Source organism: Lepidochelys olivacea, assembly GCF_965140295.1.
Source record: "Lepidochelys olivacea isolate rLepOli2 genome assembly, chromosome: 11".
NCBI classification, from domain to species: domain Eukaryota; kingdom Metazoa; phylum Chordata; order Testudines; family Cheloniidae; genus Lepidochelys; species Lepidochelys olivacea.
Window position 1 is genome coordinate 1,512,894 of NC_140421.1, and position 27,132 is coordinate 1,540,025.

Below are 27,132 nucleotides of genomic sequence, written 5' to 3' on the forward strand. Positions count from 1 at the left end.
GGCCGGGGGCTCGGGCAAAGGTCACCTCCACTCAGCCTGAACTCCCAGCCCTGCTCTGGCCCCTGCGGGGGCAAGTGGCCCTGCCCTGTGCCCTCCCCCCGGCTGCCATGCCCTGTGCCAGACAGACGCAGGGAGCGTAGGGAAGGGGCAGCATGAATGGGGGCTGCTGCGGGAGCCCTGCCTCCCGGAGCCCCGTGCGCACCTCCTACTCCCTGCTGAAGACGCCCCCCTGGGGCCTGAGCTGCTGCTTCGCCCTGCAGGTGAGAGATGCCGCAGGCACTGCCAGGGGATGGGCTCGCTGTCTGCAGTGGGGCGAGGGACAAGCCCTGACACCCCAGGGCCCTGGATGTGGCCATGCCTGGAGGGACAGTCCCTGCACCTCCGAGAGCAGGGGAGCACGGGCACCATGGCATGACACCCAGACCCTGGAGTACTGAAGGGAACTCCCCAGGAGGGGCAAGGAGCTGGGCTTAGCTGGGGGCAACAGTGGGGCCAGTTCTCTGCCCACGGAGGGGGGTGGGGCAGGCCTTAGAGAATGGGTCTGGCCCGGTGCTTCCTGCGGCTCAGCAGGGCAGGTGTCAGCGTGGTGCTGGGGTCCCCCTCGGGGCTTGGGGAAGGATGTGGTCAAGATACAGCAGCCCCCAGCTGCGGTGCCAAGAGTCCCAGGGACCGTCCAGTCCCATGGGGCACAGCCCCTCCCTGGCCACCAGCTGCACCCTCAAGGAATGAGACGGGGCAGGCTGCTCCCCCCAGCTCAGCCCTGGTACCCGCCTGGCGTGATCAGGCCCCCGGCTCTGTGGTACATGATCCCCCAGCGTTTCACTGAAGCCTCCTGCAGTCCGACCCCCTGCAGCCAGGCAGCTTGCCCTGTTCCATGAACCCCCGCCCCCCTGTGCCCTGGGGCTGGGCCCCTCAGCCCCCTTTTGTGCGGGAACCAAGGCACAGGGAGGGGCTGGCCAGATTTTCAGTCCCGTGGGGTCTGGCCCTGTGTGAGGGGCTGTGGGTCGCCCAGGAAGTCGCCGACCGAGCAGACCTGGGACCTGGCGCCCTGCCTTGCCAGCTGCTCTAGCTCCGAGCCTGGCTCTTGGGCAGATTCTGTTCCAGCCTCCGGTTCTACGAAATCTGAATGTTGAGTCTCTAACAGCTGATGGGAGTGTTAAAGGGGCTAGGGGTGCTGGGCAGCACAGGCCTGATGGAGCCAGTTGGGACTGAGGGGCACCAGCAAAGCTATGGGGGGAGGGAGCCCAGGGCTGGGCTACTGGGGGCTGCAGGTTGGGATTGAGGGGGGCAGAGCTGTGGGGCAGAGCTGTGGGGGCAGGGGGCGGAGCTGTGGAGGACAGAGCCGTGGGGTGGGGGGCAGAGCCACGGGGTGGGGGCAGAGCTGTGGGGGGCAGAGCTGTGGGGCAGAGCTGCGGGGTGGGGGCAGAGCTGTGGGGCAGAGGCCAGCCAGCGCCTGCTGTGACTCTCCCGGTCTCGCTCTCTCCAGCACCTGGCCGTCCAGGCCTCTCTCCTCTGCATCTTCCACCTGCTCCTGCTCCCAGCGCCCCCGATCCGGGACCAGAACCGGAGCTGGAGCGAGCTGCTGGCCCGGAGCCTCTTTGCCTGTGGGGTCTCCACGGCGCTGCAGACCAGCCTGGGCAGCAGGTGAGGGAAGGGCCCTGGGGACTCCCGCGGGTTCGGGGTGGGCAGGAGGGGCCCCAGGCACCCGGGGAGACGGGAGTCAGCATCTGGGCCAAGTGGGTTTCTCTCCCTGCTCCCCCTCCCCCGCCTCTGGATCCTGCCCCGGGGCTGGGGGGGGGGGAGCCCCAGCCCTGTCAGCAGCCCCCTCCCCGCTCCCCAGCCGATCTGTCTTTGCTGTTGCCTGGCAGGTTGCCCTTGGTCCAAGCGCCATCGTTCGAGTTCCTGATCCCCGCCATGGTGCTGAGCCGCCACGAGCCCCACACGGCCAGGAATGGTGAGAAGAGCCCCGGCATATCGTCCCGGCCCAACGGGGACCTGGGCACGCAGGAGCCGGGCCTGGCCCGCGGGGACGTGGGAGCCGGGCCTGGCCCAGGTGGGGACGTGGGAGCCGGGCCTTGCCCACGGGGGACATGGGAGCGCGCGGGAGCCAGGCCTTGCTCAAGTGGGACGTGGGAGCCGGGCCTGGCCCAGGGGGGACGTGGGAGCCAGGCCTTGCTCAAGTGGGACGTGGGAGCCGGGCCTGGCCCAGGCAGGGACGTGGGAGCCGGGCCTGGCCCAGGGGGGACGTGGGAGCGCGGGAGCCAGGCCTTGCCCAGTGGCCAGCCCAGCGCTCTGCGCCTCCCCGCCGGAGGGGATCGAATGAACTTGGCTCTCGTAGAGGCCGGGCTGTAAGGCGTACTCATTTTGTCCTGTGTAACTTGCCAGGGCCCCTCACCCACAAATCCTGCCTCCAGCCCAGGGAGGCTGCCCTGATGGTCCGTCGCCCTCCCCGATAGGCTGCCTCTTACTCCCAGGCTGGTTTGTCTTGTTCCAGCTGCCGGCCTCAGGCTGCTGGGTCAAAGACCCTCTGGTCCTGAGAGACCAGGGCCTGCTGTGTTCAGGGAAGGAGAAGCAGGGACCAAGGGATAGGGAGGAGCTTGGGGGGCTGTTTTCCTAGTCTCGGCTCTTTCTTGTTCATTCCTCTGCTGGGGACCCATCCACTCGGTGTTACGACCCCCTGGGTGGCATCTCCTTGCACCCACTCCTCGGGATGGCAACTGAGAAGGGCATGTACCAGCTGCAGGGCAGGGCATGTACCAGCTGCAGGGCAGGGCACCTGGCTCGTGGCCCCACGTGGCCCTAGCTGGGATGCTGGAGCGCTTACTGATGTGCTACCATTACCCCAGCCTGGCAGCGCAAGGAGTCTGGCATCTCTCTGCTTCTGCCCCAGCATGGGGCTTTCATGGGTGACATTTCAGGACCCAAAGCAGCTTCAAACCCAGCCTTAAGAAGGTAAGAACGGCCACACTGGGTCAGGCCATTGGTCCGTCCAGTCCAGGGTCCTGTCTTCCCGCAGTGGCCAGTGCCAGGTGCTTCGGAGAGAGTGAACAGAACGGGGCAATTATCGAGTGATCCATCCCCTGTCGTCCAGTCCCAGCTCCTGGCAGTCAGAGGTTTAGGGACACCCAGAGCAGGGAGTTGCATCCCTGGCCAACCTGGCTAATAGCCATTGCTGGACCTATTCTCCAGGAACTTCTCTAGTTCTGCTTGGAACCCAGTTATAGTCTTGGCCTTCACAACATCCTCTGGCAAGGAGTTCCACAGGTTACTTGTGCATTGTGTGAAGAAGCACTTCCTCTTGTTTGCATTAAACCTGACGCTTGTTAATTTCATTGGGTGACCCCTGGTTCTTGTATTATGTGAAGGGGTAAATAACACTTCCCAGTTCACTCTCTCCACACCATTCCTGATTGTATAGATCTCTGTCATATCCCCCCTTAGTGATCTCTTTTGCAAGATGAACAGTCCTAATCTTTGTAATCTCTCCTTGTGTGGAAGCTGTTCCTTATCCGTGACCATGTCTTGGATGGTTTAGACCCAACAAATCCTGCATCTTGCAGGGGTTAGACAAGATGACCTGTGCGGTCCCCTCTAACCCTGTGGATCTATGATTCTATCATCTTTGTTGTCTTGCTCTTAACCGTTTCCAGTTCCACTATATCCTTTATTGAGATGGGGTGACCAGAGCTGCTCACAGTATTCAAGGTGTGGGTGTGCCATGGGTTTGTTTATATAGCAGGATTAGGATATTTTCGGTCTTATTTTCTATCCCTTTCCTAATGCTTCCTAACATACTGTTCGCTTTTTTGACCACTGCTGTGCATTGAGCTGAAGTTCTCAGAGAACTATCCATAGCTAAGGCTACGTTTTAGTCACAGGTATTTTTAGTAAAAGTCACGTACAGGTCACGGGCAGTAAACAAAAATTCATGGCCTGTGACCTGTCCATGACTTTTACTATATACCCCTGACTAAAACTTGGGGGGGGGGCTTCCCGGGGGCACCACAGGTTCTGGAGATGGGGGTGGGCAGCGGCACATGGCCTGGGACTCCTGCTGGTGCCGGAGAGGGGTGTGTGGGGGGGTGTTTGGCAGGGCCGGCAGGCTCCCTACTGCAGCCAATGGGAGCTGTGGGGGCGGTGCCTGCAGGTGGACTGCCTGGCCATGCCTCCACCTAGGAGCCAAGGGAGAGGGATGTCCCTACTTCCAGGAAGCACCCTGAGGTAAGCGCCGCCCAGAGCTCGCCTTACCCCATCCCATGCCCCACCTCCCTACCCCCTCCCACATCCAAACTCTGCTGCTGCTGGGGTGTGGGGTGCAGTGGCCTGAGACTGCCCCAGCAGTTGCCAGTGCGACTGGTGCAGGGACTGCCTGACCTGCCCCCGGGCCAGGCACATTGGCCCCTGCAGAAGTCACAGAGGTCACGGAATCTGTGACTTCCATGACCTCTGTGACAAACTTGCAGCCTTATCCATGGTGAAGCCAAGATCTGTCTTGAGTGGTAAGAACTAATTTAGAACCCATCATTATATACACTTCTACCCCGATATAACTCTGTCCTCAGGAGCCAAAAAATCTTACCGCATTATAGGTGAAACCGTGTTATATTGAACTTGCTTTGATCTGCCGGAGTGCGCAGCCCTGCCCCCCCGGAGCGCTGCTTTACTGCGTTATATCCGAATTCGTGTTATATCGGGTCGAGTTATATCGGGGTAGAGGTGTATTGTACTTGGGATTATGCTTTCCAATGTGCGTTACTTTGTACTTATTAATTGTGAATTTCATCAGCCATTTTGTTTCCCAGTCACTCAGTTGTGTGAGATCCCTTTGTAGATCTTCTCAGGCTGCTTTGAGCTTAACTATCTTGAGGAATTTTGTATCATCTGCAAACTTTGCCAGCAGTGATCACCATTTACCCTGTTTTCTGGACCTTTTATGAATATGTTGAATAGGACTAGTCCCAGTACAGATCCCTGGGGGACACCACTATTTACCTCTCCACTGTGAAAACTGACCATTTATTCCTACCCTTTGTTTCTTGTCTTTCAAATAGTTACTGATCTGTGAGAGGACCTTCCCTCTTACTTCGTTTTAGAGCCTTTGGTGCGGAACCTTGTCAAAGGCTTTCTGAAAATCAAGTACCCTACAGCCACTGGATCCCCCTTGTCCACCTGCTTGTTGACCCCCTCAAACAATTCTAACAGAGTGGCGAGGCTATGCTCCAGTCATCTGGTCCAGAGGCTTGTTTCAGTGATCGGTTACACACCGCGGTTAGTAGTTCTGCAGTTTGATATTTGAGGTTCTTCAGAACTCTTGTGTGAATCCCATCTGGGCCTGCTGACTTATTGCTGTTTATCAATTCATTCTAAAACCTCCTCTATTAACACATCACTGTGGGACAGTGCTTCAGATTTGTTTCCCAGAAAGGACAGCTCTGATCTGGGGATCTCCCCCATGTCCTCTGCAGTGAAGACTTCATTTAGCTTATCTGGTCTGTCTTGAGTGCTCGGTTAGCATCCTGATGGGCGAGTGGCCCCACGGCCTGTTTGGCCGGCTTCCTGCTCCTGTTGTACTTAACCGGCCAGAGTTTGTGCCCCATCCTGTCGTCCTCACCAGGATCTGACATCCGCATTTTAAAGGGTGCCCTTTTGCCTCTCCCAGCATCCATTACTCTCTGTTTAGCCCTGGCGGGGGGAGGGGGAGTAGGAGGAGTGGTTCTTTTGGTCTGCGTATGAGCTTTTTTGATTTGCGGTCTACATTTCGTCTGAGCCTCTATTGTGGTGTTTTTAAGTAGTCTCCTTGCTGCTTGCAGGCATTTCACCCGTGTGACAGCTCCTCTGAATTTCCATCCAAGAAGTGTCCTCATTTTTGGGTTGTTTCCCTTTTGAAAGTGAAATGTCCCCGTCCCCCTAAGTATGTTAAATTTAATTACATGATGGTCACTATTACTGAGCGATCCAGCTATAGTCACCTCTTGGATCAGATCCTATGTGCCACCTAGGACTAAATCAGGAAGTGCCGTTCCCCTTGTGGGTTCCAGGACCAGCTGCTCCAAGAAGCCGTCAGTAATGGTGTCTAGAAATGTTCTTTCTGCATCCTGCCTGGAGGTGACATGTGCCCAGGCAATGCGGGGATAGTTGAAATCTCCCATTATTAGTGTGTTTTCTATTTCTGTAGCCTCTTTAACCTCCCTTAGCATTTCTCAGTCGCTGTCACCATCCTGGTCGGGTGGTCGGTAGCATATCCCCACTGCCAGACTCCTATTATTCAAGCATGGGATTTCTACCCACCGAGATTCTATGGGACTGTTTGATTCATTTAAGATTTTCACCATATTCGACCTTGTGGTGGTTTATTTCACACACGGCGCTGCTCCCCACCAGCCTGCTCTGTCCTTCCTGTATAGTTTGTACCCTTTGATTATCATCCTTCCAGCACATTTCTCTGATGCCTCTTACATCACTATCCTCATGCAATGCCAGCCCCTCTGGTTCACCCAGCTTGGTATTTAGACTTCTGGAGAGACAAGGAGGGGGAGGTCAGATCTCTGATTGGCCCAACTTCTGTTGGTGGGAGAGAGACGCGTTTGAGCTACACAGAGTTCTCCTTCCTTGCCTTTGTGTGTTATACTGAGCTAGGATTCTGCTACCTTTGACTGGTCCTCACCAGCTCCCACCTGGACTTCCCCAGCCTCTAGCCTGTTCTCCTTGTTAGGTTACAGAGTTCCGGCATTAATCAACTCATCCCTAAGAGATGCCTCTGCCTGAACCTTGCGGTCTCCCACCTGTTGGCTTCCCCCAGCCCTAAGTGGAAAACCTCCTCTGTGACCTTTTTAACTGGTTCCGTTTGGTTTTGGTGGAGCTCGTCCTTCCTGTATAGACTCCTTCTTCCCCAAAAGGTGCCCCAGTTCCCAATGCACCTCACCCCTCCTCCCTACACCATCGCCTCAGCCACCCACTGAGACCTGGCAGCTCTGCCTGGCCCTGCGTGTGGAACTGGGAGCATTTCAGAGAATGCTGCCGTGGAGACCTGGACTTCAATCTCTTTCCTGCCGGCCTAAATTTGGCCTCCAGGACCTCTCTCCTACCCTTCCCTGTGTCACTGGTACCTCCATGTGCCGCGCCCACTGGCTCCTCCCCAGCACTGCACATAAACCTGTTGGAGTCCCGTGCGATCTGTTGCCTTGGCACCCAGCAGGCAATTCGCTGGGCGGGTCTCCCGCTCATCGCAACCCCACTACTGATATGTCTAATAATTGAATCCCCCATTCCTGTTACCTGGCTCCCGCTCCAGGTACCGCTCAGCCCCACTGGCTGCCCGGTCATGTCTGTCTGTCCTTCCCTTCCAGGTACAGAAGAGCATGCTGAGTGTGCTGGGCAGGACTGTGCAGGCCCCGGGAGCTGGAATCAGCCACTCAGAGAGGTTGGTGCCTCTGCTATCCCAGCCCTGGGGGTGTGCAGGAGTGGGGATGGGATGGGTGTGGGGCGTGGAGGGGTGGGATGCAGGGTGCATGAGGGTGGGGCGGTTGGGATGCATGGGGGGTGGGGTGGTGGTGTGTGTGTGTAGGGGTGGGATGTGGGGAGTGCATGGGGGGTCGGGAGTTTGCAGACGTCAGGCCGCAGGAGCAATAGGGAGCGGATGAACCCAATGACTGGCTGAGTCGCTCTGGGAGGGGCTGGGGGTCTAGCCTGGGGCAGGCCATGGGGCCGCCATCACCGTCTTCTCATCTTTTGTTCTCCGCAGGTCTCTGGAGCCGTGGTGGTCTCGGGGCTGGTGCAGCTGGCGCTGGGGGTGTCTGGCATGGGGGGATGGATAGCCCAGCGCTGCGGGCCCATGGTCCTGGCCCCCAGCCTCTCCATCATTGGGCTGTCCGCCTACAAAGAGGCAGCCCACTTCTGCTCGGACAGCTGGGGGGTGGCCCTGCTGTACGTGAATTTGGGGGGGCCTGCGGAGCCACCTGGTCACACCCACACAGGGGTTCTGGTCCAGTCTGTCCCAGTGGGGGGGTGCTGTGGGGAGTTGTGTCAGGGGAACTCCCCGCTACTGCATTCCCAGCAGAAGGCACTAATGTGAGCACGCTGATACCCAGGCTCTCCCAGCAGGGGGCGCTACGGGAGCTGCCCGGGGTTCAGCCTGCCGGCAGGGGTGACACATTTGAGCTGGGGCCCGGACGCCCTGGGGGCTCTCTCCCCTGCACTAGCCGTGCTGTGACCCGTGCTCCGTGTCTCCTAGGCTCGTGCTCCTTGCCGTCCTGTTCTCCCAGCACTTGGGGTCCTGCCGCCTGCCCCTTTGCACGTGGACCCGGGCCAAGGGCATCTCCGTGGAGACAAGCATCCCAGCCTTGCGCATGTTTTCGGTACGAGGTCCCATGCTGTGCACAGCACTTTTGTTCCCTGCTGGCCCTGGGCAGCCTGCCTGGGCCCCAGCCCTCTCAGCAGCTTGAGCATTTCACCCTCTTCTTTATGACTGACCTAGACCTAGGGGATTTGGGTTAGTCAGCACCAAAGGGGACTGAGAGGGGCAGACGCAGGGGAGCAATGGGCAGCGCTAGGGGAATTCATGTTGAGAAAGGCCAAGTAATGCACATGGAGGGGGGATGTAAACGTCTCGTGCGCCATCTGGGCTCTCCCAGGGCTGTATCTGCTCAGAGAGGGAGCTGGGCCCAGTTTGGACAGCACGAGCAGACCTATGGTCAGTGCAAAGAAAGGATAGAGCAAAACTGGAAGGGCTCAGGGGACAGGAACGAGAGCCATCAAGGACCTGGGAGAAGATCTTCTGTGCAGAGAGTGCAAAGACTGGGGCGGTTAATGGAGAGTGGGGACATGATCAGTGTCTATAAAATACTGCCTGGTTGAGCGAAGGGAGGTGAGGAGTGTCTCTTCTCCTGTTTCACAGAGCAAGAACAAGGGGCCGCTGAACGAGAATGACAGGTGGGAGATCCAAAAGGAAAAGCTTTTTCACACAATGTGTAATTAGCCTGTGGAACTCACTGCCACATGAAGTGTGGAGGGGATAGAGGGGGAAGAGCAACAAAAATGATGAAAGGTCTAGAAAACATGACCTATGAGGGAAGATTGAAAGAGCTGGGTTTGTTTAGCGTGGAGAAGAGAAGACTGAGAGGGGATGTGATACCAGTTTTCAAGTACATAAAAGGTTGTTAGAAGGAGGAGGGAGAAAACTTGTTCTCGTTAACCTCTGAGGACAGGACAAGCAGCAACGGGTTTAAATTGCAGCCAGGGAGGTTTCGGTTGGACATTAGGAAAAACGTCCTGTCAGGGTGGTTAAGCACTGGAATAAATTGCCCAGGGAGGTGGTGGGATCTCCGTCACTGGAGACTGTTAAGAGCAGGTTAGACACACCCCTGTCAGCGACGGACTAGGTAACGCCTAGTCCTGCCAGGAGTGCAGGGGACTGGACTAGACGACCTTGCGAGGTCCCTTCCAGTCCTGTGGTTCTGTTATTCTATGATTATCCCCAACTGCTGCTGCGGGCTTCTTCCACCTTCCTCTGCAGCATCTGATGCTGGGCGCTGCCCCAGGCAGGAGGCTAAGGGAGATGGGGGCTGACCCAGTCTGCCGGTGCTGGTGTCCCATTCCTCTCCACTGACTTGGTGCTGATGGGTCTGGCCCCTTGCCCCACCGGCAGATCAAAGCACCTGGTGGCAACGGTACGTTGGGGGCGGGCTCCCTGCTCCAGGGAGTGGCACTGGCCTGGCTGGGGCAGCCGTGCTGGCTGTGCCGGGTTTCTAGCCTGTGGCTGTCGTCGGCTGCCACTCCGGAGGGGCCGGGGTGCGGGCCCTCAGGGTGGGGCTGAGCAAGGGCTTTCCTGGCCCTGTCTCAGGCTCCCGTTGCTGCCCCTGCAGGTGCTGCTTCCGCTTTGCTGTGCCTGGATTGTCTGGGGAATCCTGAGCCACCTCCGCCTCCGCTGGGACCTGCTGGGCCCCACCACGTGGCAGCTGCCCGCAGCCAACGGCTCCCTCCGCTCCCCTTGGCTCCAAGTCCCCTACCCAGGTAGGACGAGGGACAGGGCCGGACCTGCCCATCCACCCTCTGGCTGCAGCCCCCGTTCGCCACTGACTGTCTCTACCTCCCTCCCCTCTAGGTGAGCAGGAATGGCCGTCCCTCAGCGCCCGGGCTCTGGGCGTGGGCGTCGCCATGGGCATCACCTCCAGCATGAACTCCGTGGGCTGCTACCTGCTGTGCCCACGAGCGCTGCGGACCCCCGCCCTTCCTCGGCACGCCTGCAACCGCGGGCTCTGCACGGAAGGGCTGGGCAGCCTCCTTTCCGGGGCGCTGGGGGGCGTGAGTGGCACGGCTTCCAGCGTCCCCAATGCCTGCACCAACAGCCTCACCCAGGTACGGCGGGGTCTCGGGGGCGTGCCAGGCAGACCCAGAGCTGCCACTGGGCTATGGAGCACCGGTCTGGCCAGCTCGCGGGGCAGCGGGTAAAGGGGTTGGAGAGGGCACAACGGAGGCTGCCCAGATATGGGCTGTGTCACCTCCTCCATGCAGACGGGTCCTGTCCATGCCCAGGCTGGCCTCCACAGGGGCTTCCCGTGGCTCATCTCTCGCCAGCGAAGGCCTGGCCGATCAGACGGCTCAGCGGGCGTGGATGCCCCCTGCGGCGCTACCGGCAGCTTGTTAGAAATGGTTCTTGTAAAGGGGCAGAGGGCAAGGCTCTCTCTGCGCGGGGGTACAGCAGGTCGGGTGGAAGGGCTGTGCCTGCGAGCGGTACCCCTGGCGCCCACAGGATGGCACTGGGGTACAAAGGAAGACCCTCCAAAGGGCAGCTGTTGGCACTGCAAGGCGACTCTCCTGCAGCCTGTGCCATGTGAGCAGGGTTGGTCTGGGAAGGCAGGGCGGGGTGCTGGGAAGTCAGGAGGCGTCAGAGCATTGGCGGAGGGATCACGTCACGACCCAGATGCCCAGGCTCTGCCCACCTGTGCTGGCAGCGTGTCGGGAACCCGGGGCACAGCACGGAGCAGATCCCGACTGCCCTGCTTTTCACAGAGGTGCAGCCCAGGGAGAAGATGGCCCTTGGATGCATTGCACACTGGCCATGCGTAGAACACAGGGTGCTGGAGGCCACGTTGTGGGACTGTCCGGGCTGACTGGGCCCCTGGTCTGCCCTGAAATGGGGGGTTGTCCAATGCATGGAGCGCTGAGGCAGACAGATGCCCCTTACCCCAAATGCCAGGCCCCGCCAGCTGTGAGGGAGCTGGGGTGCATGGCAGGCCAGCATGGGCAGAGGCAGTGGGGGGGCTGCGGGCTCGGGCAGTGTGCTACTGGGGCTCCCCTAGCCTGCCAAACCCCCCCATTCTCGTCTCTTTGTGCCCAGGCCAGCTCGCGCCACTCCGTGCAAGTGAGTGCGTTGGCATGTGTGTTCCTGGGCCTGTCCCCCCGGCTGGCAGAGCTCCTCACCACCATCCCACTGGCGATTCACGGTAAATAACCCTCCTGAGCTGGGGCTCCAGGGAGACCCCCTCCCTTGTGGAGGGCAGAGGGCTGGGGTCTGCACTCAGGGGGCCCACTGCACCGTGTTCTGCGTTGCCTGAAGTTTGGGCGGGGGGGGGCAAGGCCAGCTGCTCCAGCAGAGCCAGCAGGGGGCGCTCACACACTTTCTGTGTAGGCCCTACATAAACTGTAGCGTTACCCACGATTCCTCAGGGGTAGCACAGCAGGCTCCTTCCTGTAAGTCAAACTGCCAGCTGGCCCTGCTGACATCTACGGCAAAACTCCCACTGGAGTCGGGATCGCAGCCGAGTGTCAAACCCATCCCCCTGGGACCTGGGTCCTGCATCCCGCTGGGCCTGGGTCGTCCTGCTGGCGGCGCCGACCCTGAGTGTCCGGGACGGTTGGGGCCAAGTGGCTCATGAGGCCACGTTCAAACGCAGCTGCCAAAGCCTGGTGGGGAGCACGGTGCCCCCCTCCTGCAAACCAGGGGGTGACTGGCAGGCAGCAGCCACCAGAGCCCCGTGACGTAGCTGAGCTGGCGGACGAGTGGCAGCACAGGGCCCTGCCCAGGGGCAGGTGGCTGTTTGGAGTGCAGCCCCTGAACCTGGGCCTGACAGGCTGGGGCAAGGGGACCCAGCAGCAGAGCGGGTGTGCTCTGGAGGGAGCAATGTGCAGGCCTGACAGCTGGGAGGACAGATCAGCTTGTGAGTCGGGGTGGGAGAAGGGGAGAAATGAGGCCAGCTACCCAGAAGCAAAGCAATAGCAGGCCTGTGTTGCTCACCTGGGATTCGCACACCTGTCCCACCCCACCCCCCCATCAGGATTTGGACACCCACCTTGCCCTGTCTGCAATAGGCACACATGCCTGCCCGCCTGGTCTGACCCCTCTGCTTGCTGCTGCAGGCGGGGTGCTCTGCGTGACATACACCGTTGCCGTTGGCACTGGGGTTTCGTATTTCCAGTACGCGAACATCGACTCGGGGAGGAACATCTTTATCGTCGGCTTCACCATGTTCATGGCGCTGCTGGTGCCGCGGTGGCTCAGTGCGACCCCCAGATACGTGGCCACAGGTGCCGTATGAGTTGCCTGCTCGCGGGGCTGGGGGTTGATGACCCTGGGAATCACATTCCTTCTCGTGTTCCCCCCGGAACGCGGGACTCTGGGTCACCACACGCTGTGAGTCCAGTCCCGGCGGCTGGCTGCTCCCCCTCCGTGCCATTCGGCTCCAGCCGCTGATCCCTGGCAGGGCTCTGTACCCTGCAGCGGGGCTCCGGACCCTCCTTGCTCTTCGGCACCTGCTTATGGCTGAGCCTCCCCTCGTAGCCCTTGGCTGGAACGTTTCCGTCTGACGGACGCCTGGGTGCAGGCCTGTGCTGCTCGTGGTCGGGGTAACTCTGCTGTTGTTCCCCCTAGGCTGGGTCTGCCTGGACCTTTTCCTCCTCTCTGTGCTGACAGTTCCAGTCTTTTTAACTGGCCTCTTGTCCTTCTTCTTGGAGAACACGGTCTCAGGTGAGAGGACGCCCCCCCACCCATTGCCAGGTGCCCTCATTTAAATCTCTCTCTGCTGCAGGGGCAGCAAGTCTGGCTCCCGGCGAGTTGCTGCGGCTGGTGTCTGGTGCTAGTTACTGAGGAACGTGGAATCCAGCCCTGTGCATCCGGCCAGCGGGCGCACATGGGAGGGACGCCCCTGTGGGACTGCTGTGAGGGAGAGTCATGGGGACTGCAGATAGCAGATGTCATAGCAGATGACAGAACGAGGAGTAATGGTCTCAAGTTGCAGTGGGGGAGGTTTAGATTGGATATTAGGAAAAACTTTTTCACTAAGAGGGTGGTGAAACACTGGAATGCGTTACCTAGGGAGGTGGTAGAATCTCCTTCCTTAGAGGTTTTTAAGGTCAGGCTTGACAAAGCCCTGGCTGGGATGATTTAACTGGGAATTGGTCCTGCTTTGAGCAGGGGGTTGGACTAGATGACCTTCTGGGGTCCCTTCCAACCCTGATATTCTATGATTCTATGACTGTCACCGGGACAACAGCCCCGTGAGACTGACGGCTCCAGACCCCACAGTCCCCGCCTGGGATGGTGATTTCTGCAATCCCGACTGTGCTGGTGGCCAGTGACCGGGATGCCTGGGATCCTGGTGATATTTATTGTCACCGCGATGGTAGCGGTAAAGGCAGTGCCTGGCACCTTCTGCAGCACCTTCCACTGCCCTGGGGACTGGAGCGTAGCTTAGTGGCTAGGGAGGGCATAGCCGCGATGAGTACTTTTACCAGTGCCAACCTCCAGCTGGATCTCAGAGAGTTCTCCTCCAGCTGCCTGTGGGCAGGTTCTCTGACCAGGTTCCTCCTCCATGGTTCCAGGCACTCTGGAAGAGCGAGGGCTGCTCACTGAGCTGGCAGTGTGGAACCCAGGCCTGGGTGAGAATGCTCCTCAGAGGTGCGGGAGTGAAGCCAGTCAGGTGTACGGGCTCCCCCCGGCCCTGAGAAGGCTGTTCCCTCCCTCCAGGTGTAAAGCCTTTCCATTCTGCTTCCTCTGCCCGGGGAGGGAGGAGAGCCACGCTTTGGAAGAGGGGTCAGCTCCCCCGGGGGAAGCCACAGGCCTGCTGCTGAAACCCAGCACTGTGGAGGTGGAGCTGGACAAGAAATGGAGAGAGACCGAGAGCCGCAAATGGGACAATGCTGTTTGATGCTGGGAGCCCTGCTCAGAGGGAGCAGGGCTGGGAAGCCTTCCCAAGGAACCTGCTCTGCATCCCTCCGAGGCAGGCACCGGAAGTGACGTGGGTTTCACCCGGTTATTTTGCTCCCTGCATTTCAAGCTTGTACCGACTGGAGGGTGCACTTTCGTCCCGTGCGCCCAGCTCGGACCTTGTCCCTCCCCAGCTGAGCTGTATAAAACAATGCGACCACCTCTGGACTTTTGGTTTCCTTTCCAGCCATCTCCACTGCAGCACGTTTGTGTTAGTAGAAGAGAGGGGAGAGCACGGCTCCTACTGGCTGCCTCTAGCAGAGCAAGTGCCGTGTGGTGCTGGAGACCCGCGGGGCAAAGGTCTGCTCTGGACCGAGGCCAGATTCACTAGGGGCTGAGAACAGAGCCAACAGCCAGCTGGGCTGCGTCACCCTCTCTGCACTTCCCCCTTTGGGTCGCGCTGTCTGAGGCTGTCCAGAGAAAGACGTGCTCACGCAGAGCAGGCCTGGCAGGTCTCCGCTGGCCTCCTAAGGTTCCTGGTGGGCCAGCAGCCTTGGAACTGCAGCCAGTTTGTGCACTGATGCTAAAGGTACATCACAGTCATGCCGGGAAGTGTCTGGGACCCCGGCCTGCACCATGCCAGGCGGGGCATAATTCCCATTTGTACTTGCTCCTGGCCATTGCTGCAGGCGGCTGTGACTCATTAGGGGGTGGGGGCAGGGCAGTTGCAAGCCCTACCTGGGATGTCTGCTAACCCCTTGGCTTAATAAAAGCTGCCTCTCCGTCCTAGCATGCCTGGACGTAGCTGCACCCAGGAGTCGTGTGGCCCTCTCCTATGGAGACATACAAAGAGCTCGCCTCAGGCTCCTCTGCCAGCTGGCAGAAGTCTCTGCAGGTGTCCTGAGCAGGGCCCCTCCGCTCTATATACACGAGCCCCTTGGAGGTTATTTCTCCCCAGGATTTCGAGTCCCTCTGCTTTTCCCCACTCCCTCCCTTGCCAGGAGAGGGGACTGCAACATGACACTGCAGGGGGCATTGAAAACCAGCCTCTCTGCGCTCCCCTTGGATGGAGCCGAGGGCAAGCCGTAGTGTTCCTGCAGGATGACCGCAACTCCAGCTGGGCCAGGAGCTGACGCAGCTTCCTGCCGTGTGCAGCGCTGGAGTTGTTCTGGTGCCGTCTCAGGGGGCAGGGACCCAAGGGGAGACCAGCCCCTGCCTGTCACAGAGGCTGGCAATTTTTAAATCATTATGTTTTTCTAAAAGCTCTGCTCTATGTTTGATGTTGGGGTGGGCCTCTGGGCTGTACAGGAGCCAGATTAGGTGATCACAGTGGTTTCTTCTGGCCTTGGGGCCCCTGGGTCTAAGCGGGGCATTCTGGCCATGGCAGCCGTTTGCAGAGCTACCCAATGGAAAGGGGTTAGCATGGCAGCTATGGAAGGCTGGTCCCCAACCCCCTTTTCACTATTCCTGCTAGTTTGCTGGCATCAGCCAAGCCAGGGAGAGGTCAGCCCTTTGCCTTCCGACTTGTACAATAACGAGTCGCAGCTCATCACATTCGCTCAGCAGAGAGCACCAGCGTGACACGGCCTTCGGGCAGGGAGAGCTGGCTGGGGCATAACTGGCCTGGGTCCAGATTTCAGAGGCAACACCCAGCACTGTTGTGATAACTGGGCCTACACAGGTACCCGAAGTTGAGTGCCGCTGCCAAGAGAGGGTGAAAGTCCATGGTGTGTCACACCAACCGTCCTATTGCAACACATGTGGACTGGGAAAGGTGTAAAAGACTGAATTAGCTCAAACAATGAGGCTGTCTGATATAATTCAAGGCCTGTGTTAGGATCAGGCCTGGTAAACAAGACCAGTGTGAGACTGAAAAGCAATGAACCAAAAGGGGTGTGTCAGATACTAGGCCTAATTGGTGGACAAAATAATGCAGGGAGGGGCTATTACGCCATCGCTCCCCTTTGGGGTCCTTATACGTGGGGAGAAAAACTGGCTGCTGGAGTGAGTTTCACCATGATGGCTGCCTCCACCACCATCTCCTGCGGCCCTGTCATCCTGATCCCGAGACATGGCCTGAGCAGACCCGGCCAGAGAGCGGGACCCAAATGACACCCCCTCCTCTCCCAGCTCCAGGTGAATCCCAAACACCATGTGGGCTGCAAGACGTCCCTCCCATGTGTCCTTTTCCTTCCCCACCTTATTTCTTCTCTTTTTCATCCCTCTCCTTTTGCCGCCTGTCCAATAAGTGTCTGGTGTAGCTGGCCAAGGCTGCATATTTTGCAACAGTGCCAGGAGCCTGTGACCCAAAAGAGGCCACTAAAAGCAATGCCTTAAACAGCCCGATGCTGGCCCAAGTTTGCCAGGTCTCGGGGTGGCTGGTCAGACTGTGGGCTGCCCCTGTGTTTTTCCAGCAGGGAGCATGGAAGTGAACATCAACGCCAGAGACAGAACGAAGCTGCATTTTCTCCCTTTGCTGTTCTCGTCTCTTCCCTCTTGTATGTGATTGTCTTGTGTCGTCTTCTAGGAAAGGGGGTCAGACGTCACCAGCAACAATCACAGCTCAGCTAACTTCTCTCCCCCACCCCACCCAAATGACAGTTGCCACCATCCTCTCTCGCAAACCTGTGACCTGCACAGCCACGAGGTGGCGCTGTGTGTAAACATCTTATTGAAGCTGGCCTGAGCCACACCTGGCAGAGCAGTCAAGGAGCTGACCATGAACACAGCTGGGGTGTGTAGAACCACAGACCCACAGGGTTAGAGGGGGCCGCACGGGTCATCCCATCTAACCCCTGCCAAGATGCAGGACTTGTTGGGTCTCACCCATCCCAGACAGACGGCTCCAGCCTCCTCTCGAAAACCTCCAGGGAAGGAGCTTCCACAACCTCCGGAGGCGTCTGTGCCATTGTCTGACTGCTGTTACGGGGAGGACGTTTCTCCTGAGATTTAATCGAAACCTGCTCTTTCTGTCGTTTGAACCCATCACCTCTTGTCCTGCCCCCCGTGGCAAGAGAGAAAAACTTTTCGCCATCTTATCTGTGGCAGCCTTTCAAGTATTTGAAGACCCCTATCATGCCCCCCCACAATCTCCTCTTTTCCAAACTGAACATACCCAGTTCCTTCAGCTTCTGCTCGTCCGACTTGCATTCCATCCCTGTGATCATCCCTGTCGCTCGCCTCAGGATCCTTTCCAGTTTCTCTCCATCCTTTCTATACAGCGGGGACCAAAGCTGGGCCCAGGTCTCCAGCTGAGACCTGACCAGTGCAGAGTCGTGCGGTCTATCACCTCCCATGACTTGCATGCCCTGCCTCTCTTAAAGCAACCAAAAATTGCATTTGCTTTTTTTGCCAAAAGACCTCATAGCTCATACATATGGATCACCCAGCCAGCATTGAAATGCACACAGGAATGCTACACAGCAATCTAGGGTAGGAAATTATGAACACTCCTAGTGTGCAAAGGGAAGTGCCAAAGGGATTTAACGAGGCAGAGTGGAAATGCATGAGTTGGAATTGGGCCAGGATCTGGGGGTAACATCCCCTGGGGCAGGTGCAGTCCCCTTTAGACTCTCACATTCCACAGGAGTGGGGTGCACATTTCCCCAATGGGCTGCCACTCTTTTCAGTCCCAAAGCTACCTCCATTCCACACAGCCTTGGGGCTCCCCACTCACTTTTGTTGTTGGAAAACATTCAGGTCAGAAACAAAGCATCATGAAACTGGTGTTACAGCCAGCCCCGGTGACACTGAACTGGTAGTTCTCCAACCGTGTCACGTACGGTCAGCTGGGGGCTCGCAGGGCACAGGCAGGTGGCATGTGGGCTGGCCGGATTGGAACGCCAGTGATCCCCGTGATGGTGGTGGGCTGCCAAGCGCTGCCGAGTCTTCGGTGCGATAGATCGGGCCTTGAAGGCTGGGAACTGCAGCACCAAGCAGCCGCACCTTGCACTGCACTTTCCCCGCAGGAATAGTCTTCGTTCCTCCGTCCGGTGGCACGTCCCCTATTTTGGGCTCGGCAGGCTGAGCGTGTGCACCCCAGCGGGGAAACGGTCACCAGTGGGGCAGGGCCTGGTGGTTTGGGCTGGAGACCTAGGGTCAGTTGCTGTCCTGCCAGGCTCCCTGCAGGACCATAAGAACGGCCCCGCTGGGGCAGGCTGGGGCCTCCAGCCCAGCGGCCTGCCTGTGGCCATGGTTGGTGCCAGGCACTGCAGGGGAATGATGGGACCAGGGCCACTGGCGAGTGCCCCGCCCTCCAGCGCTCAGGGACCCCAGAGCCGAGGGCTGTCCTGGTTCAGCCATCGCTAGACCCTGCTGCAGGAACCCGCCACGCGGCAGGGAGTTCCGCAGGTCCCGCGAGCAGGGCTGACCCCGCCCATTGCCGGCTCCGCCCCGCCCCTCCAGCAGCGCGCGCCACGGCCTGCCTGGCCCCGCCCACTACCGGCTCCGCCCCGCCCCTCCAGCAGCGCGCGCCGCGGCCTCCCTGGCCCCGCCCACTGCCTGCTCCGCCCCGCCCCTCCAGCAGCGCGCGCCACGGCCTGCCGGGCCCCGCCCCCTGCCGGCTCCGGCTCCGGCTCCGCTCCTCCAGCAGCGCGCGCTGCGGCCTCCCTGGCCCCGCCCACTGCCTGCTCCGCCCCGCCCCTATCAGCAGCGCGCGCCGCGGCCTGGCTGGCCCCGCCCACTGCCGGCTCTGGCTCCGCCCCGCCCCTCCAGCAGCGCGCGCGCCGGGGGGAATCTCCTCCTCCGGGCGGGTGGCGCCTCACGCGGGAGCCGGGCGGCGCGCACGGTACGGGGGGGGGCGGAGCGGGGCAGAGGAGGGTGAGACGAGCTGGGGCGAGGGGAAAAGGGTTTGGGGGGCTGAGGCGGGTGTGGGGTGAGGGGAAGAGGTTTTGGGGGGCTGAGGTTGGGGTGGGGCAAGGGGAAGAGGTTTGGGGGCTGAGGTGAGGGCGGGGTGAGGGGAAGAGGTTTTGGGGGCTGAGGTGAGGGCGGGGTGAGGGGAAGAGGTTTTGGGGGGCTGAGGTCGGGGTGGGGCGAGGGGAAGAGGTTTTGGGGGGCTGAGGCGGGGGTGGGGGAAGAGGTTTTGGGGGCTGAGGTGAGGGCGGGGTGAGGGGAAGAGGTTTTGGGGGGCTGAGGTGAGGGCGGGGTGAGGGGAAGAGGTTTTGGGGGCTGAGGTGAGGGCGGGGTGAGGGGAAGAGGTTTTGGGGGGCTGAGGTGAGGGTGGGGTGAGGGGAAGAGGTTTTGGGGGGCTGAGGTCGGGGTGGGGTGAGGGGAAGAGGTTTTGGGGGGCTGAGGTGAGGGCGGGGTGAGGGGAAGAGGTTTTGGGGGGCTGAGGTGAGGGCGGGGTGAGGGGAAGAGGTTTTGGGGGGCTGAGGTCGGGGTGGGGTGAGGGGAAGAGGTTTTGGGGGGCTGAGGTGAGGGTGGGGTGAGGGGAAGAGGTTTGGGGGCTGAGGTGAGGGCGGGGTGAGAGGAAGAGGTTTTGGGGGGCTGAAGTGGGGGTGAGGGGAAGAGGTTTTTGGAGGGTTGGGGGCTGGGGAAGAGGAAGAGGTTTTGGGGGGATGGGGGTGAGGGGAAGAGGTTTTGGGGGGCTGAGGTGAGGGTGGGGTGAGGGGAAGAGGTTTTGGGGGGCTGAGGTTGGGGTGGGGCGAGGGGAAGAGGTTTGGGGGCTGAGGTGAGGGCGGGGTGAGGGGAAGAGGTTTTGGGGGGCTGAAGTGGGGGTGAGGGGAAGAGGTTTTTGGAGGGTTGGGGGCTGGGGAAGAGGAAGAGGTTTTGGGGGGATGGGGTGAGGGGAAGAGGTTTTGGGGGGCTGAGGTGAGGGGTTTGGGGGCACTGAACTCCCTTGTGCCTGTGGAGGCCCCCCTGCTGTCCCTCTTCCCACCCCCACGTGCGTCCATGGACGGGGTCTTTCCCCCGAAGTGTTTCTCGGGCACGTCGCAGCAGGAGCAAGGGGAAAGCGAGGGTAGAAGCAGTGCGAAGGGCATTCCCTCGTGTGACGCCCGTGCGCCGAGCGCTGCGTGTCGTTCTGGTCCCCTCAGCAGAGATGAGAAAGACTGCTCCTCTTCGCCTTAGAAAAGAGATGGCTACGAACATGAGAGAGGCCAGCCTGGGTCAGACCAATCACGGTCCACCTAGGCCAGTGTCCTGACTTCCTGCCATGGCCAGTGCCAGGTGCCTCCCAGGGAATGAACAGAACAGGGCAATTACCCAGTGATGCATCCCCTGCTGTCCAGTCCCCACTTCAGGCAATTGGAGGTTCAGGGATCCCTGCAGCATGGGGTTGGGTCCCGGGCCATACTGAGGGGATCTGAGAGAGGTCTACAAGACGATGACTGGTTTGGAGAGAGTGAACCGGGAGGTGTTATTTACCCCTTCACATAACACAAGAACCAGGGGTCGCCCAGTGAAATTAATAGGCATCAGGTTTGAAACAAATACGAGGAAAGACTTCTTCACACAACACACAGTCAACCTATTTAACTCACTGCCAGGGGATGTTGTGAAGGCCAAAAGTATAACTGATTTCAGTGCTCTGGACCTAAACCTCCAACTGCCAGAACCTGGGGCTGGACAATAGGGAATGGATCATCCGATAATGGCCCAGTTCTTTTCCTTCCCTCTAAAGTGCCTGGTCCTGGCCACTGTCAGAGACAGAATATTGGCACCTCTAGCCATTCCCAGAGCATCTCCTAGGAAAAAACCAGATGGGACTTGAATTTCTAGTGAAAAGCGATCCTCAGAACTATTTTTTTTAAGGGGGGGGGGGTGGGACCCATCTCTTCTTGAGCCATCCCTGTCCTTCGTAAAGACACAGAAAAGGGCACAAGCCCATGCTTTTTCCTTTGCCAATCATCTTTAATATTCAAAAGCAGGCTGTGGAGATTGTAGGTCCCAGCATGCAATGCTCCATGGTTGGACTGAAGAGAATTGTATGCTGGGAGTTGTAGCTGTTGTAGGACTCTCCTGGGACTTCTTACGATGAAACACAAACCCCTTCACCCATGTGATATTTTGATCCAGATTTGTTTGTCCAGCTGGGATGGAAGCTTGATTCCAGGGGTGCAAGGCCAGTGCACTAGCAGCGTCTCACTCTGGCAGCCTGTCCTCCTTCCCCCATCTTTCTGGTGATTGTGATGCCATAGAATTGGGTATGGCCATCAAGGGAGAGACCATTTCTTTCTCCAGTTTGTCCTTGCAGTGAGATTATAACTCACTGTTTGTGCTGCCAGGGCAGCCCTGTGATTGGGAATTCACAAACACTGGATTGTGATGTGCCTATGGGATCTGGCAGGAGGAGAAGCTGGGCCGAGTACAGAGGTTTCTAAGGTTGTCATTAGTGCTGCCCATCTTGTTTCTCTGATAACCAACATTATTTATTTAAAAATGGAACAGCAACTGCAATGCAAAATGGCCAAAGAATAGTCTCCCCTGGGCAGGCCATTCATTCACTCCTGTAATGGTACATTTCTCCAGGCCACGGGGCCTGTTTCCTGTCTTATGAGCTGCACATGGAAGGAGCTGAGGCCAGGCGTCACTATGAACGTAAGAATGGCCACACCGGGTCAGACCAAAGGTCCATCCAGACAGGCATCCTGTCTATGGACAGTGGCCAACGCCAGGTGCCCCAGAGGGAGTGAACCCAAGAGGCAATGATCAAGTGATCTCTCTCCTGCTGTCCATCTCCACCCTCTGACAAACAGAGGCTAGGGACACCATTCTTTACCTATCCTGGCTAATAGCCATTAATGGGCTTAACCTCCATGAATTTATCCAGTTCTCTTTTAAACCCTGTTATAGTCCTAGCCTTCACAACCTCCTCAGGCAAGGAGTTCCACAGGTTGACTGTGCACTGAGTGAAGAAGAACTTCCTTTTATTTGTTTTAAGCCTGCTGCCCATTCATTTCATTTGGTGGCCCGCAGTTCTTATATTATGGGAACAAGTAAATAACTTTTCCTTATTCCCTTTCTCCACACCACTCATGGGTTTATAGACCTCTATCATCTCCCCCCTTAGTCTCCTCTTTTCCAAGCTGAAAAGTCCTAGCCTCTTTAATCTCTCCTCCTATGGGACCCATTCCAAACCCCTAATCATTTTAGTTGCCCTTCTCTGAACCTTTTCTAAAGCCAGCATATCTTTTCTGAGATGAGGGGACCACATCTGTACGCACTATTCAAGATGTGGGCATACCATGGATTTATATAAGGGCAATAAGATATTCTCCGTCTTATTCTCTGTCCCTTTTTTAATGACTCCTAACATCCCGTTTGCTGTTTTGACTGCTGCTGCACACTGCGTGGACGTCTTCAGAGAACTATCCACGATGACGCCAAGATCTTTCTCCTGATTAGTTGTAGCTAAATTAGCCCCCATCATATTGTATGTATCGTTGGGGTTATTTTTTCCAATGTGCGTTACTTGACATTTCTCCACATTAAATTTCATTTGCCATTTTGTTGCCCAATCACTTAGTTTTGTGAGATCTTTTTGAAGTTCTTCACAGTCTGCCTTGGTCTTAACTATCTTGAGCAGTTTAGTATCATCTGTAAACTTTGCCACCTGACAGTTTACCTCTTTCTCCAGATCATTTATGAATAGGTTAAATCGGATTGGTCCTAGGACTGACACTTGGTAACACCACTAGTTACCCCTCTCCATTCTGAAAATTTACCATTTATTCCTACCCTTTGTTTCCTGTCTTTTAACCAGTTCGCAATCCATGAAAGGATCTTCCCTCGTATCCCATGACCACTTAATCTATGTAAGAGCCTTTGGTGAGGGACCTTGTCAAAGGCTTTCTGGAATGATGTTTGTGTTCAGTGCTAGTTTGGTATCATCAGCTGCAGGCCTCAAGGCTAGTGTGAGCCAGTGGGGATGCAAAGGTGTCTCAGAGGCGCACATAAGCTTTCCTGGAGCTTGTTCTCTCCAGGGAGTGGGGTCTGGTGGAAGTTGTGCTCTTCCTTTGCTGGGAGTGCTGCTGTCTGAGCCTGTTTGTTCTCTTGCAGGATGGAGGGCTCTGAAGATCTAGATAGCAGCCTCCTGACACAGCCTTGGGCTTCAGTTTGCTTTGGTGAATTCACTTTTATTGCCAAGGCTTGTTTCAAAGAAACCGGCTACGTCTTGCTGATCTCTGACCTCAGCAGTGTTTGGTACGAGCGTGCAGACACGGATATCGTTGGGAAAAGGTCCAAGGTGAGTCTGGAATGAGGTTTGCAAAATCCACAAACCCCCTTTTATGCGTAAGCCAGCTAACATTCCAGTATGATCTTACAGGGCACGCAGAGGGGGGATGACAGCTTCAGTAGGACTAGGGTAGAAGGCCTTGATGTGGGAAGCCCTATGCAGGTCTGCTGATTCCTCTCCATTCTGACCTATAGCATTCCCTGCTATGCTAGTCCTGGGCTCCTGCACTCAATCTCTGCTGATGTGCCTCAATCCTGATCTGCAGCCTCCCTTCTATTCCAGTCCTGGTTTCCCTCCCCACAGCTCTATCAGTGCCCCTCAGTTCTGAGTCAGTACCCCTGGCTGTTCCAGTACTGGATTCCTCCTCCTCAGACATTGTACCAAACTGGTGGTTCTGTGATTCTGAGAGACATCGCTTGGGGTGAGGCCATCAGACACACTTCCCTTGTAGGCTGGGATGGAAGCTTGTTTCCAGGGGTGCAAGGCCAGTGCATTAGCAGTGTCTCACTCTGGCAGCCTGTCCTCCTTCCCCCATCTTTCTGGTGATTGTGGTGCCATAGAACTGGGTATGGCCATCAAGGGAGAGACTGTTGTTAGCTTTAGTGGCCAGGTCAGAGGCTACCAGCAGCTTCTTTTTCAGGACCGCTCCTCCAGGGATGCTACCCTGGCAGTTTCTGCAGCCTCAGTTACATGCTCATTTTAATGATGTCTGTAGTTTCAGAAACAGGCCAGGCAGCACAAGCGACCATCTACTTCTCTTTTAGGTCCCCTCTGTCTCCGGGCCAAGGGGCAGATGGGAGCAGGGCCTGTTTGGAGCCCCTTGTGGGGACTGTTACCCTGATCACTGGGTTTAACGTTTGAGTATTTTATAGAGTTTGGCGTCTGCTGGGGAGTGGATGGTGATGGGCCGAGGAGTCTTGCCTCCGTCCCTTGGCTACTCCCATATACTACAATGGCTGCTTCCCACTTGTCTGTGTTGGCAGGTGGGCTAGGCTGCAACAGTTTCTCAGCCAGCCTGGAGCAGCTGAGAGGTGTCCTAGCGCAGGAGAGCCCTGGGTGGTAATAAGAGGGCAGTGGGATATTGGAGAGGGCATCCCAGGAACCACATGGGGATAAAATTTCATTACGCCTTCTACATCCTGCCCTTTCGAACGCCACTTGCCCAGAGCTGGTGATCTGGTGGGTCAGGAGGGAATGCCCAGATCCCAGGCAATGACGGGCATGGGGAGAACTGGTGAGGAAAGGTTCTTTGTCGAGCATAGACCAGATGGGGGTCTGTTGCTCTCAGTCCTGGTTGTTCCATTGGAGGCTTTGTTCTGTATTGGCTAAGGGAATGTGAAGGAGGATGTGTGGCTAAGCTGCCTGCAGTGACAGTCCCAAGGATGTTAGTGGGGAGCCTTGGGACAGAATGAACTGGGATGGACCCTATTTGCTGGTGTTTCTACCTGATCTGAGTAAGCCTAGCATTGGGGTCTCCAGGGTGCTTTGCTGCTTCCACTAACTGCACCTTTCCATTTGGGCTTTCCCAGGAGCTGAACAAGCGGCTGACAGCCCATGTGTCGTCTTTCCTGAATCGCTTGAGCAACCTGATGTGCCCTTTGCTGGAAGGAAGAGAGAGTGATGCCAACTCCTTCTCCTGCCAACAGACCCCCAGCAAACTCACCATCCATGTGAAAAGTGAGCTCTCCGGACTACCCTTCTACTGGGTTTTCCATTGCCCCGCAGCTGCCGTGGAGATGGTGAGGAAAGGGTTCTGCGATGCGCCACATGCCTGCCCCTCCTTCTGAGATGCTCGGCAAAACTTCAGCCAGTCAGGGAGAGCGAGGAGCTGCGGTGGGTGGTGGGAGCTGAGTTAATTGATTTTAAAAAATCTTGTGGCGGTTTTGGAGTTACCAAGGTGTGCACTAACTGCCCGCATCCCCCGATCTGACCCTTGCTTCCCTCCCCTGCTGTGTGACACAGCCCCTTCCTGCTTCTGCTCAGGTTAGACTGTCAACTCCACCGGCCAAGGACTATCTCTTAGGGTTGCCAACCCTCCATGGGGAACAAATATTTAAAAATGGGCTCTTCAGTCTAGCAGACAAAGGTCAAATGCAATCCAATGGAATACAAACCATGAATTAAAGATTAGTCTTTCATTAAAGAGAATGTCATGTGATGAAACCTCCAGGAATTTGTCCAACCGAAGTTGGCAACCCTCCTATCTCTGTCTGTGTGCATGCAGCACCCAGCACAGCAGGACCCTGCCCCTGCCCCACAGCAATCACAATAAGCCTGATAATAAAACAGTGCGGCCTTGGGGAATGAGCACCAAGCTGGGCCCTAGAAGGGCCTGAGTTCTGACACTGGCTCTGCCACCGGCTCATTATGTATCCTTGGCCGAGTCACTGCTTTTCTCAGTGCCACGGTTTCACCTCCTGTGGGATGTGGGAAAGAGTATTCTCCCCTCCCCCACCTCCCAGGGGTGTTGGGGGGATTCCTGAGTTGGTGTCCGTAAAAGTCAAGTACCCTGCTTAGCCCTTCCAGGGATGGGGATGGAGCTGAAGAGCTGCTGGGGCTGCGTAGCACTGTTTCCTAGAGCCATTCATAGATACTGAGGCCAGAAGGGACCATTGTTGAGTGTCTGGCATAGGCCGTAGTGCTGCCTTGTATTCATTCCTTGCATTAATTATTTTTGTGACAGCAGCATCTGGAGGCCTCCTCCAGGAGCAGGGCCGTGCTGTGTTGGACAGAGATGGTTGCTGGCTCAAAGAGCTTGCCATCTAAGTGAGATACAATAAATGGATGTAGCAAACAAGGGGAGCTGGGACAAGGATAGTCATTAACATGAGCCAAGTGGGTATTGGGGGGGCCCTCCAAGCCACTTGCCTGGAAGAGGGGAGGGATCTGAAGATGTCCAGGGTGGCGGCTTTATGGACTAGCTCAGTTCCTTACATATGGGTCACCATAGAAGAAAGTGCAATGGGGCTTGTGGGCGAAGCTGGTGAGGAAGCCTGTCATCGCTGCCGGGGTGTAGTGGTGGGGTCGCATGATGAGATAGAAGCACGGAGGAATAGGGAGAGGCATATGCTTGGTTCCTTAGGTGTCGATCTTGTCCTGCCATCAAACTTCCACTGGAACTCTCAAGCTAAGCAGAGTTTCATAGTTTCCAAGGCCAGAAGTGACCATTGTGATCGTCTAGTCTGACCTCCTGTATAGCACAGGTTGGAGAATGCCCTCCACAATCATTCCTAGAGCAGATCTTCTAGAGAAGCAGCCAGTCTTAAAAATTGTCAGGGATGGAGAATCTACCACGTCCCCAGGTAAATTGTTCCAATGGTTGATTGCTCTCCGCCATTAAAAACGTACACCTTATTTCCAATCTGAATTTGTCTAGCTTCAACTTCAAGCTATTGGATTGTATTTGACCTTTGTCTGCTAGACTGAAGAGCCCATTATTAAATATTCTTTTCCCATGGAGGTACTTACAGACTGTGATCAAGTCACCTCTTAACCTTCACTTTGTTAAGCTAAATAGATTGAGCTCCTTGAGTCTGTTGCTATGAGGCAGGTTTTCAAGTCCTGTAATCATTCTTGTCGCTCTTCTTTGAATTCTCTCCAATGTAAGTTATTGGGGGCCAGGAATGGGAGGCAAGTTCTAGTCTAAGGAATGTGTGGATGAAACAAGGAGCGAGGTGGCTGGCTCAGTAAGGAGTAGGGCCCCAGTGTGGTACTAGGTGGCGCGCTATGCTGCAAGGAGTGGGAGTGCTCTGTTCTTGGATCCAGTGCTGACCCCAATGCCTTTGTGCGGTGCTAAGCAATGCTGTGCTGCTAGAGG

The 27,132-nt window shown here is 57.2% G+C and overlaps 2 protein-coding genes across 5 annotated transcripts in view; both read left to right on the top strand.

The window, feature by feature from the left end:
- The first annotated feature begins 28 nt into the window (after positions 1 to 28).
- On the top strand, positions 29 to 14,362 carry SLC23A3 (solute carrier family 23 member 3). 2 transcript variants are annotated; one of them, XM_084643404.1, is made up of 12 exons: positions 29 to 260; positions 1,487 to 1,644; positions 1,869 to 1,954; positions 7,347 to 7,420; positions 7,742 to 7,923; positions 8,231 to 8,354; positions 9,861 to 10,008; positions 10,100 to 10,353; positions 11,336 to 11,441; positions 12,355 to 12,522; positions 12,866 to 12,961; positions 13,961 to 14,362. In XM_084643404.1, the coding sequence occupies exons 1-12, from the start codon at positions 153 to 155 to the stop codon at positions 14,062 to 14,064; spliced, it is 1,608 nt and encodes a 535-aa protein (XP_084499530.1). In that variant the 5' UTR covers positions 29 to 152; the 3' UTR covers positions 14,065 to 14,362. The 2 variants fall into 2 exon arrangements, with proteins under 2 accessions (XP_084499530.1, XP_084499529.1); XM_084643403.1 differs by having other exon boundaries at positions 30 to 260; positions 13,816 to 14,362.
- A 4,475-nt stretch (positions 14,363 to 18,837) lies between these two features.
- The window catches only part of NHEJ1 (non-homologous end joining factor 1), a 146,492-nt gene continuing 138,197 nt past the window's right edge, over positions 18,838 to 27,132 (top strand). Inside the window, exons 1-3 of one of the 3 annotated variants that reach the window (XM_084643933.1) lie at positions 18,838 to 18,958; positions 23,138 to 23,324; positions 24,845 to 25,054. In XM_084643933.1, coding sequence (XP_084500059.1) covers positions 23,139 to 23,324; positions 24,845 to 25,054 — 396 coding nt within the window. In that variant the 5' untranslated portion in view covers positions 18,838 to 18,958; position 23,138. Of the gene's footprint in view, positions 18,959 to 20,276; positions 20,306 to 23,137; positions 23,325 to 24,844; positions 25,055 to 27,132 lie in introns of those variants that run through there. The other 2 variants (XM_084643932.1, XM_084643931.1) reach the window with 2 other exon arrangements.